The sequence below is a fragment of the Balearica regulorum genome, chromosome 5, assembly GCF_011004875.1.
Source record: "Balearica regulorum gibbericeps isolate bBalReg1 chromosome 5, bBalReg1.pri, whole genome shotgun sequence".
Taxonomy (NCBI): domain Eukaryota; kingdom Metazoa; phylum Chordata; class Aves; order Gruiformes; family Gruidae; genus Balearica; species Balearica regulorum.
The window spans coordinates 8,735,149-8,747,389 of record NC_046188.1 but is presented as its reverse complement, the minus strand read 5'-3'; the positions used below and the strand labels follow the sequence as shown (position 1 = coordinate 8,747,389).

Genomic DNA, 12,241 nt, shown 5'->3' with positions numbered 1-12,241 from the left:
ATGAAAGAAAAATAGAAAAGGCAGCAGTACGGCAGAGCAAGGCCTACCAACACATCACAAGAAGCAGAAAATACCACTCCTGTGTCTTCAAAATACATCTCAGCCGCTTCTCACTAATACTAATGGCCGAATGACTGCCCAGCCACCCCGCTCCCTGGCTGGGGCAGTGGTTCAGGTCCCTGCCCTGCCCACCCCAGGGGCCTTCCTGTGGCCCCCAGGATCTGCTGCAGAGGCAAACATGAACAGCAGCAACAAGATGGAGCTGGGAAAGGTGGGGAGACTCACAGACAGCATGGTGCTTGCCTGGGACACTGCCCGGAGAGCAGGGAAAGGCAGGCACTGTTTACGGCCGTATCCTGGTGACTGCCTGCTGTCCCCTAGGAACCGCGGGTCCTGGCACGTAGGTCCCCCTCCCAGCGCTATGGACTGGGACTCATGTCCATGTGCTCTGCTCCTTGCCAGCTCTGCTAAACAGCTTCCCTGGGTAACATTTTAGTCCAAACAGGGAAATTAAGTGCTTTCCATGCAATAACATCTCCGCAGCCACTCATTTGGGCTTTCTGTGTTCTTTGATGGTCGGGAGCTGCGCAGGTTTTACTGGTTACTGGGCCAGGACTGGCAGCAGTGAAGGGAGCTGCTCCTGGTCCCTCCGTCACAGGCATCCATGTCTCTACCGCACTCTGAATGTTAAACCTACTGTAGCTTGGGACTTCACAAGATTTAAAAGTATATCTACCAGGTCACAAGTCTCCTGTGACGTGACCTAGGTCTCTATGCGAGCAGCCAGCTCAAGATCTGCAAGTTGCCCCTGGAAATAATTCCTGTACGTTACGGCATGTCACTTAAGGGCATGATTTTGAGGGAGGGATTTTCACCTTTGAGATATTGTGAAACATTGTTTTTGCAAGCAGAAAATCTCCCATACTCATCATTCACAGTGGATCAGTGTCATGTATAACTGGTACTCCTTTAGATTGCACCCCAAATTGGTACAAGTTACATTGACAAAAGCACCTTTTGCCAACAGAAGTCAAGTCCCCATGAAGGGTGAGGTTTCACATTACAGCTAAGTCAGACTAATAGCTAGTTGTTGATGGAAGAGGCATTCTTGCTCCCATCAGAGTTTTCCCATCATTTATCTTTGTGTTGATTCTTTATCTTTTCTGTCCCCACAGCAAGGTGGTTCCCTAAACTGCCAAAAATAATAGTCCAGCAAAAATAAATGAGCAGCTTTCTGTTGAGTTAGCATTTTACATCAGTTCATGGTGGAGTCAGAGAAGGACCAACAGAGACAGATAAATGGGGCAGGACCACACCTCTCAATAGATCAGGTCAGCTATAAGGTGAAAACCAGGCACAATCTTGGAAAATTTTGCTCGTACAGATGCACTCGGCCAGTATGTACTTTGAAGAGATGAAAATACCTGACCCAAGACTTACAGACAGGTCAGTTCAGTAAGACAGAAGGAACATTTCCTATGCTTTCAGCTCTTAAAGATGGCTTCATTCATTTTTGCAGTAGTTTCTAACTAGGGAAAATACTCCTGAAAGCAGCCCTGAGATGTTCACAACCACATGGAAGAACACAAGGACAATAAAATGTGGGGAAAGAAAATTTCTATAAAACAACCTGTCCCTAACTTCCCCCATTTCCATAGCCTTCCAAACACTGCAGTTTTTCTCCTGTAGCTATTCTGTAAAGGTTTATCCATGCAAACACAATCAGTCCATGGACAGCTAAGCAAGAATCTCCAGTCACCCTGAAAATTCAACTCTGGCTCTGTTCTCTACAGTCATCTCTTTTTTTTTTTTTTTTTTTTTTTGACAATCGTGTTGTGTATGTTGTGTTTCCAGTTGCTATTGCAGGTTGCCAAGTACATATCCATGACTTGGCAGCCAAGTTACATATTTAAGAGGATGAGAGAAGCAGGTTTGGGAACGACCTCAGATCTCATCCATGGCAGCCAGGCAGCACTATAGAAACAGGCTTCCCATCAGGGGAAAGTGGGAGGTATGGAACCGATGGCTCATCGACTCGCTTTTATAGAGCAGGGCTGTCAGCCTCAGAAGACCCTCAGCCCATCGTGGCTCAGGAAAAAGTTGTGCCAAAAGAACTGGCAAAATAAAGGATGTGTTGCAGATACTCAGGGCTACCTGTGTTAGTGTTCCTGGTGCAGGAGACAGGGGAGACAAGCCTTCAGCTGTACTAGAGTTGGGAGAAAATTAGCACAAAAAGCCCAGATGAAAGATGGGGAGAAACTGAGAACTATCTACAGGGAGAACAACTGAGTTTGAAGACTGGGACTGAGAGCTAAAGACAGAGGTGGCTAGGCAGGCAGGGAAGGTCTGGGAATCAGTGCAGCAGAGAGGTGACTAGGGGAAAAGGAAGGAAAATTTGGAAGGGATTTGTGCAGAGTGGGACCGAATTGGCTCTGGCCAAGCACAGGAGCCAGGACAGACAACAGTGTTAGGGGGAACCCCGAGGCTGATTGAGTTACTAGAGCAGGGGTGCTCAGATGCAACACTCTACTACCCTTAGCCAAGTGCTTGCTGGAGGAGATCAGTTCAGCCCAGGTATTTCATGAGCTAAGGGTGCAGAGGTGAACACCAAACATCCCACCCATGTTGACGGCCCAAATGGATATCAGTCTGAAAAAAAAAAATTAAAAGCCTGGCATTGAGTAGCAAAGGAGATTAGCATCTGTTGGATCCCTACTTCAGCTGTTGCAAGAGTTGGAAACTGAAATGAGTGCGGCAGAAGATCACAAGGAGTGAAATTAAGGCGTAATGGTTGAAGCAGTTGAAGGCTATGTGGGAAACTGATTTCCACATGGGCTTCAGTCACAGAATGCCAGGCAAATCACTCCAACCTGCATTCAACCCTAATGACCACTATTTGCATGCTCTTTGCTTTCTGAGCAAACGGCCTGGCTGCATGGAATTCTGAAATGCAGGACTCGATATTCACAGCTGTGACCGAAGCCAACGGGAACTGAACTTTGAACACTCCAAGAAGGGCGTAACACTAAGGTGTCTGAAAAAAACAGCTCCTTGGCTTTTCCAGTGGAAGACCCCATAATGGACAGATGGTATTTGGCTTCTGCCGATTTGTTTTATCACCTTTCTGTGGGAATTATACACATCTCAGGGGTGAAAACTAAATGTTTAATGTTTTGAAGCACTCAAGATGTGATGGTGATGAGTTCCACAGGCAAAATCCTGAGGGATATTCTTCTCCAGAGCTGGGGCTGGACAGCACACAGTAAATTAGGTGTACATTGAACTGGGAAGTATTACTTTCTTAGAGTATACACCATCCACTGTGTGCACTGACCAAGGCAGGTGCCCTACAGAAGAAAAAAAAAAATTAAAAAAACTGTTACTGTGTAACTAAAACCTGAGTTATGATGCATAAGCACAAAGAAAGAAGAAATAGGCTTGCTCTGATGGTCATAATTCTGAACAAGTGAGCTTGCAGCCTTAATAGGCTTCTTTTAATGTTGTTTCTTGTGGTGGTTGTGTGTCCATGTGCGTCCCAGCAGTTGAGAATACTCAACGGTATGTATATGTATCCATTGTTTAGGTATATCTAATGTTTAATTCGGATATCACACCCAGAAAATAAACACATGCATAAACTCAACAAAAATATCACTGACTCACCATCCAGTCATTCACCTCTTTTCTGCCTCTTGTTTCTTCTTGCTGTGTCAAGTCTCTGTCTTCCATACCCACCGTATTAATTTCCTCCTCTCTTCCCAGGGCAGTTAAATGTCAGCCCTGGTTTCTGTAGGAATATTAGACTCTGTGTGCACACTCCTGTTTGTACTAGGCACACCAGTACAGAATGCAATTGCACGGTAGCTAATACTTAGTCCATGGCTACGTCATTTACCTGCCAAGTACTTCTGCCTGCTCGTTAAAACCAGGATCATGCTGTATGAATGGAATAATAAATGCTGTGAGCACTGGTGTGGTTTTTCACTTCAGATTTGTGCAAAATTGAAGCTCCCAATTCTTTCTTTTCGGCAACCTGCAGTTTTCACATATTAACACTGATGCATTTTAGTCTCATTCCTTGGATCAGCCAGAGCAAAGGGTAGTTAGATAGCTGCACTGTAACTTCTGGAGAAGTACTGTGTCCACCCCATGTCCCCCTCTTCCTGGGACACCAGCACCAGCCTTGCCCCAGAATCAGAGCCCTGTGGCCTGGCTACCTGCCGCGTTCGGTGGCAACTACATCCACAGAGGCAAACTGGCTCAAGGTGTTTGTTTGATAGGCAAAGGCAGAGTTAGCTACCAAGTCCAGACCGAAGGTCTAAGGGAAATCGGGAGGTGGTGATTGCCTAGCACTGCTTACAGGAACCCCGGCTGCATTTGGAAAGCCAGAAAAACCAGCTGCGCATTCTTTTACTGAAATCCTCATGCAATTACTCCCTCTGCGTGGTTTTATCAGATGAGATTATTGAACATTCGTGGTTGTCAGCTATTTTCATGCAGCTAGGCATTTGCCTTGTGCTCCTAACAATCAACCTTTTGTTATTAACATGCCTCTAACAGAAAGGAAGACATATTTAAATGTACCTCACACTCAATAGGCATTTTCAAAATTTCGATTTTGAGTCTATATTCTGAGGCGCTCAGAAATTTGTGGAGCTTAATAAAAATGTCATAGCCTAGTTTCTAGTTCTTCTGTAGGATATAATAACCATCTCCCTGCTATAGAATTGGGGGGAGAAGTGAAAATTTAATATAGATGTACTACAGACAAGATCTTCTCTATTCAATTCTGTGAGCTTTGAAGGTAATTGCAGAGAACTTTATTTTTTAGTTTATTACAGAGACTTTTTAGCTTATTAGATTTTTTTAGATTAGTTATCTTCTTCCTGTAGTGCTGGGTATAGGACTAAGGACTCAGTAGCACCAGTTGTCTTTCACCAGGCTGTGCCAGTACATTTGCAAACATGTTGTGAAGGAGGTCTGCAGGCAAATACGGAGTCTGCCAAATGAGAAATAAATGTGGTTGTGAAAGAAATATGTTGATGTTTTTAGATACAGCCTGGCAAAAAGAAATGCTGCTTTCAGCTCTGAGATGTGATTGCTAGACTGTCAGTTCAACTGTGCAACAGCTCTTAGGGGGGGATTGATAGTTAGAAAATATTTCATGATGCTTGTCAAGGCAACCAAGACCTCTACTCCCATGGGGTTTTCAAGAGTCTTGCTGAAATACATAGCATTAGCACTTCTGGAAGTATCTTTTGTCTCCTTAATTCAATTCAAAATAAATTTTTAACTGCAACCATTTGGAGCAGTGACATTTTTGAGCTGCTCCAACAGATAGGGTACAGGTGGTACTAACTGCTACCTAAGCACGAGCAAGAAGGACCTCACGCTTCTTGGTCCAGGATGCAACAGTGGTCTGTCAACTTGCGTACAGGCCAACACACAAATACCAGTTCCTGAATGGTGGGAGAGAGAAGCTTTGGCAATGGAAAAGGAACAAAAATTTCCTATACGGCTCTGGATTTTCTTTAAAAGAAAGACTACCAAAAATGTGTTGGCTCTTAGAGGGAAATTTATCCCCTCTCTAAAATTCCTGGCTGGTGCTGTTATTGGGATGACAAGAGGAACCAGCTTGTCTTTGTCTCCACCCTACTGATGCAGGAGAGAGTAAAGGCAAATGGGTCATGCAAGGGTGGATCAGGGGTTTTTAATACTGCTGTTTCATCTGTGGAAGTGAAATATGTTGTTGCATCTGGAAATGCTGGCCTGCCCAAACTATATAATCACCACGCTGCTGCAAGCAAAATCTACTCTAAAGGCAGGTCTATGCTATAGGCTTCTGCCTGCATAAATATGAGGATGAGAGTGGCAGAAAGATGTGTGATACCTGACCCACATAGGCGTGCTAAAGAAGTTTTACTAGCATAACTTGTTTCGCTGTGGGGTAGGGAGGGGTGATAACTTTCCTGTGATGAACAACTACAGATGTAATTTTGCTGCTGTAAGAGCATCCACATGCTTTGCTGGTTTAATATCACAGGATTCCCATGTGCCAAGGTACAGTGTCCCTGACGTAGGCAGAGATTAGACCACCGTGCGCTTTCTAAAGGGACACAGTAAGGGAAACTCATGCCAGGCACAGGCCAAAGGAGGAGAAATGTGGAATGCCTTTTAAGTAAGTAGAGCTTGAAATGCTATTACATTGCAAGGCACTGACAAGACTGAGAAAAGGAACTCTAAAATTAAGTATGCATGCTGGGTATAACTGCGTGCTTTTTAATGCGATGCCTTGCATTTAACTAAGTGCCAAGACTGGAAATGTGAATTCCCTGAACAATTTTCCCTTTTCTTGCTGTTCGTCGTATGTATCTGTGGGAGTGGCTCATGATGGGGAAGACAAAATTTATGGTGCAGTCCTGAGATGCCACATCTCCTCCGGAGCTGTCTCCCCGTGGCTGTGCCCCACAGTGCCCCAAACCTTCAAGGAGAACCTTTCAAATAAATGACAGGCAACTCCCAAAAGAAAGGCTGCCCAACCTGCAGGGCTCTACGCAGTGTCTCCGGAGAGATAAAAGGAAGGCTGCCGGGTTCATTCCTGTCTTTAAGATGGTATCACAAGGGATGAGCAGGACTGCAGCCTGTCTCCTAAGTCCTCTGTGCAGAACTTCAAACAGACGCTCTGGAGGCGGCAGGGCACAGGGCTGACTCACCCGGCCGGCTGGGTGGACGCAGCCTGTCCAAGCACGTCTCAGCTTTCCAGCTCCTGAGTGGGTTGCCCTCAGACAGCTCTCTTGTCCTCAGCTCCCTCCAAGGGCTCTCACATGGCACGTTATTTTAGTAATGCTTTCGGCTTTGTCTTTTTTAGGCTATTCCTTGCAAAGCGACGGTGGGGAATTGCAGGGCGACCTGCATCGCACATAGGAGCGATTGCTTTGCATTGCTACGCACCTGGCTGCACCGTGAGTGAGGTGCTAAGGTACTTAAGGGTTTTAATTTGGGTGATTAAATTCTCCAGTATTAAGGCTACGGGTGTTCCTCTATATAAAATAATACCATCCATATAACCTCCATCAGCAAATATAAGGAGCCATCAAAAGTTAACGCTGTAGTTACACAAGTGCTACGAAGTTATAACCACTTTATATCCTTCCTATGGGCTTGGTCTTTCGCATAGCCCCTGTTTAAGAACAAGCAAAGTTCAGAAACCCAGGCCCATGACTTTACAGAAGGAGGTGGCTTTCCCTGTGAGTCAGGACAGCACAAAGGATGAGAGATGCTGAGTGTGGAAGCAATGAAACTGCAGATTTTAGACAAGATTATTTTCCTGGCTTTGCCAAATTCATTTGAAATGTGCAACTGCTCCCCAGAACTACATGTACACACCAAACACACCTATTTGCAACTGAGGAGCCGCGTTTTCCCCTCCGACATTTGCTTTATTTCTTTAAGAAACTGGGGGAAAAAAGTAAACCCACTGGAGTCAGTGGGAAGTCACCACTAACTTCAACAGGATCAGAGTTCACTCTGCAGTAAGTACAATATACAGAAAATCAACTCAAAGTTATTCTTTGTTTTATAAACTAAGCGAATGCATGCAAGGAATCTAGCTCCGAGCCCATCAAGTTTTCTGCTTCTTGCATTTTGGGGGTTGTTCACATATTTGAAAGGCTACTTTGTGCCTCAAGACTTCAAAGCTTTTTCCAATCATGAAAGTCAGCAGAAGTTTCTTGTCCTTTACATGTCCCACATACAGTCTAGGTGTGTCCATACTAAAAAATATCCCTTTCCTAGGAAAAGAAAAAAATCCAGTTACTCCAGTGTTAACCTGCTTGTGTCCTCAGATCCTGGGGTATTTCAACCATCTGGATGGATGCTTCACTTCTGTGGTCTCTGTTACTCCCTGCCTGCCCCACTGCTGAAACGGGCAGAGAGCAGCAGTGGCCGAGGTGAGGGAAAGGACAGATGACAGTGCAGGCGTGTGACAAACTATCATCTGCTGTGCACGTTTGGCTACATTAGCTCTGCAATACACTTAAACAGACGTTTGGGAAAAACAACAAAAAAAATGTGTTTAATAACTGGGAAGCGACGCTGAGGAATGCACACCAAAGGCTGAAAAGTAAAGGAAACTATGTGGCAAGGGCAATTACCAGTCAGTTAATAGAAAAAAATAGTTAATCTGCATTTACAATGAACAAGGGTGCTACCTAACCCTTGGTGTCGTCCCATAGTAGTGGGATTTCGGTTAGGAAGACTGTATCTGAAAAAGTATTACAGTTTGCAGCAACAACTTTTCACTTACAGATAATCTACTGCTATTCGTAAACATATTTAACTATTAGTTCTTAGGAAAAAAAAAAAAAAATTAGTCAAAGTATCTTCTCATTCACAGGGGTCCTATATATGTTACAGCCTGGAAATCAAGAGGCTGATTGCCAGGAAAATGCTGTGTACATAAACACGAAAAGCACCCAGCCCAGTTACAGCCTTTCCAGACTTCACTGAAGCACTCAGCAGGTGCCGAAGTTGCTGTACTTGACTTCTCAGGTCTCCCTGTGGTGGGACTGCCATTTACCTATGAACCATTCAATAAACTCGAACTGGTTTTGAATCATTTGCGACAACAGCCGATCAAACGAGCTCTTTACAAGCCTCGCATTCCCCCGTGGCGACTGTAACGCCTGTCTATAGCCAGTGAAGAGAAACGCACAGTCAGTGGCCTGGCAGCAGCCGAGAAAAAAATATTTTTTATAGATTTTTTTTATACATCACCTATAAACTTAAGGAATCGGAGTCCTAAAAGTTCTTTGCAGCCTGGAGAGCCAGCAGGACAGTGCCTGCCTTATTTCCCAGCACACCAACACTCCCACTTACTAACGAGCAACCAAACAAAAACACAGCGGATGATTCCCTTCAACTGCCCACTGCTCTGCAGTTTTTTCCCTTAAAGGACAAGCCAGTCCAAAATGTGCATGTCATCAGGCTCCTCCATTACAGCTAATTAATTCGCAGCTCCTCGGACTCTAAACATGCGAGGGTGGGTTTTTTGCTTTCTGAAACAAATGAAGAGCTCTGGAGACGGTTTGTAGTAAAGCCAGATGAGTTTAACTGTTAGAAGTTTTGCCTATTCTAACAAGTTCAGTGTCCTGGCTCCTTACGCAGCACTGCCGGCTCTCGGGGTCCCCTCGGCAGCTGGACTTTTGATCGTCTTAGGAAAAACCGCCCACATTCAGTAAAATATGGAAAGTTCGGCTTGCACACTAGCAACCCAAGAATAACTCAGCACTTTCTATAGCCGGCCACAAACTGGTCTCTATTTTACCGAGCCCAGCCGCCTGCCAAGCAGGACTATTTTTGTTGTACTTATTTCTCTGCTGTTTTATTTCAGTGACACGAACACAAGCAGCTGCGCCGCGTTTCTACTGCCGGAGCAGCCCAAGCCCCAAGTTACGGGGGGAAGAGCAGGTCCTACCCGAAAAACAACACCCCCAGCTCGGGGAAACGTTCCCCGGCCCCGGGGGTCCCGCTCCCACCGGCCCCGGGGGTCTGCGACACCACCGCAGCCCACACCCCCCCACACACTCCCCGGCGCCCTGCGGGGGAAGTCGGCTCCCTGCTGGGCTGGGCCCCGCTCGGCCGAGCCGCCGCCCCGAGCCAACACCGAGCCCGTAGCGGCCGCCGTGCCCGTTCCCTGCTCAAGCCGCCCCCCCGTCACCCCCCTCCGCCCCGGCCCAGCGGGCTGCCAGCACCCACCCCGCGGCGGGGCACTGCCGGGAAGGGCTTCTTCACCCACCCCCACCCCCCGCTACTGCCCCTTCACAGAGAGGAGAAGGATAGGTTTATGCTTTCAATATGTTTTATTTATTACCAAAATTTCCAGAAGCCGAATTTGGTGTATATATATATTTTTTAATCTTCTGTAAAGATTTTCATGCATAACTTGAAACTTGTCAACTGCAACAGTCGAGTGGTTACTTTAGAAGAGACACTTGAACAGAGACAAACATCCAAACAGCTGTATCTGAATTAACAAAACTTGTCTATTACTAACCTTATAAAGCAGGACGTGCCTTCCCTTTTATCAAAACCAAGCTGACAGATCTGCCTTTATACACACCCAACAGAATAAACTCTGTTATCGGCAAGGACGTTTTCCTTAAACGTTAGAAAAAAAAAATACAAAGCAAAGAATGGAGTGACTGTCCATAAACCAGTCTATACTTCAGTCCTCTTTAATCTACTTCTTCGATGGTCGGACCACCAGAGCCACCTGCCCCAGCCCCTCCAGCTCCCTGGTACAATTTTGTGACGATCGGGTTGCAGAGTTTCTCCAGCTCTTTCTGCTTGTGCTCATACTCTTCCTTCTCAGCCATCTGGTTGCGATCGAGCCAAGAGACCACTTCCCGACACTTGTCGAGCACTTTCTGCTTGTCCTGGTCACTGATCTTTCCCTTCAGTTTATCATCCTCCACTGTCTGCTTCATGTTGTACGTGTAAGACTCGAGGGAGTTCTTGGCTGCCACCCGATCTCGGTTAGCTTCATCCTCCGCTTTGTATTTCTCTGCTTCTTGCACCATACGGTCAATGTCATCCTTGCTAAGGCGACCCTTGTCATTGGTGATAGTGATCTTGTTCTCCTTACCCGTGCTCTTGTCCACAGCGCTGACATTCAGGATACCATTGGCATCGATGTCAAAAGTGACCTCGATCTGGGGGACTCCACGGGGTGCCGGGGGGATGCCTGTTAGGTCAAACTTGCCCAGCAAGTTGTTGTCCTTCGTCATAGCCCTCTCACCCTCGTACACCTGGACCAGGACACTGCTCTGGTTGTCTGAGTAAGTGGTGAAGGTCTGCGTTTGTTTGGTGGGAATGGTAGTGTTACGCTTGATGAGAGCGGTCATCACTCCACCAGCCGTCTCGATGCCCAGGGACAGAGGGGTGACATCCAACAGCAGCAGATCCTGCACATTCTCAGACTTATCGCCCATGAGGATAGCTGCTTGCACAGCAGCGCCATAAGCAACAGCCTCATCAGGGTTGATGCTCTTGTTGAGCTCTTTGCCATTGAAGAAGTCCTGTAGCAACTTTTGGATCTTGGGGATACGGGTGGAGCCACCCACCAGCACGATCTCCTGGATCTGTCCCTTGTCTAGCTTGGCATCACGCAGGGCCTTCTCCACTGGCTCCAGGGTGCCACGGAAGAGATCAGCATTGAGCTCCTCGAAGCGGGCACGAGTAATGGAAGTGTAGAAGTCAATACCCTCAAAAAGGGAGTCAATCTCAATGCTAGCTTGTGTGGAAGAGCTGAGAGTGCGCTTTGCCCTCTCACAAGCTGTACGCAGTCGCCTCACCGCTCGCTTGTTACCAGCAATGTCTCGCTTGTGCTTACGCTTGAATTCTTCCACAAAATGGTTCACCATGCGGTTGTCAAAGTCCTCCCCACCCAGATGGGTGTCACCAGCTGTGGACTTCACCTCAAAGATGCCATCCTCAATGGTAAGGATGGACACATCGAAAGTGCCCCCTCCCAAGTCAAAGATCAGCACATTCTTCTCTCCAGCCCGGGTACCTTTCTTGTCCAAGCCATAGGCTATAGCAGCTGCTGTGGGCTCGTTGATAATACGCATCACATTAAGGCCAGTGATGGTGCCGGCATCTTTGGTGGCCTGGCGCTGAGAGTCATTGAAGTAAGCAGGCACAGTGATGACAGCATTCTGCACCTTGCGCCCCAGATAGGCCTCAGCAATCTCCTTCATCTTGGTAAGGACCATGGAGCTGATCTCCTCTGGGAAGAAGGTTTTCATCTCACCCTTGTACTCCACTTGCACCTTGGGCTTGCCACCCTCATTCACCACACGGAAGGGCCAGTGCTTCATGTCAGACTGCACCGTAGGGTCATCATACTTGCGGCCGATGAGGCGCTTGGCATCAAAGATGGTGTTGGTAGGGTTCATTGCCACCTGGTTCTTGGCAGCATCACCGATGAGGCGCTCTGTATCGGTGAAGGCCACATAGCTGGGCGTGGTGCGGTTGCCCTGGTCATTGGCGATGATCTCCACTTTGCCATGCTGGAAGACACCCACGCAGGAGTACGTGGTGCCCAAGTCGATGCCGATTGCCGGCCCTTTGGCAGACATGATGATAGGTTTTGCTCTGATCAGCTACTCACTCGCGGTCGCGTCTCTCGCCGCCCGCTCTCGCTTCCGTCCGCGGCGCGATGTGCCGTCACAGCGCTGTT

The 12,241-nt window shown here is 47.0% G+C and overlaps 2 protein-coding genes across 2 annotated transcripts in view; both read right to left on the bottom strand.

The window, feature by feature from the left end:
* The window catches only part of PPP1R36 (protein phosphatase 1 regulatory subunit 36), a 26,629-nt gene extending 16,419 nt beyond the window's left edge, over positions 1–10,210 (bottom strand). Inside the window, exons 1-2 of the mRNA XM_075753001.1 lie at positions 10,204–10,210; positions 9,476–9,549 (exon numbers count right to left, since the gene is read on the bottom strand). Coding sequence (XP_075609116.1) covers positions 9,476–9,549; positions 10,204–10,210 — 81 coding nt within the window. The remainder of the gene's footprint in view (positions 1–9,475; positions 9,550–10,203) is intronic.
* Positions 9,842–12,241, bottom strand: HSPA2 (heat shock protein family A (Hsp70) member 2). Its single transcript, XM_010298459.2, has one exon. The coding sequence runs from the start codon at positions 12,138–12,140 to the stop codon at positions 10,236–10,238; it is 1,905 nt and encodes a 634-aa protein (XP_010296761.1). The 5' UTR covers positions 12,141–12,241; the 3' UTR covers positions 9,842–10,235.

Coding starts and splice junctions, on each gene's coding strand:
- HSPA2 (XM_010298459.2), bottom strand. CDS start 12,140: ATGTCTGCCAAAGGGCCGGCAATCGGCATCGACTTGGGCACCACGTAC.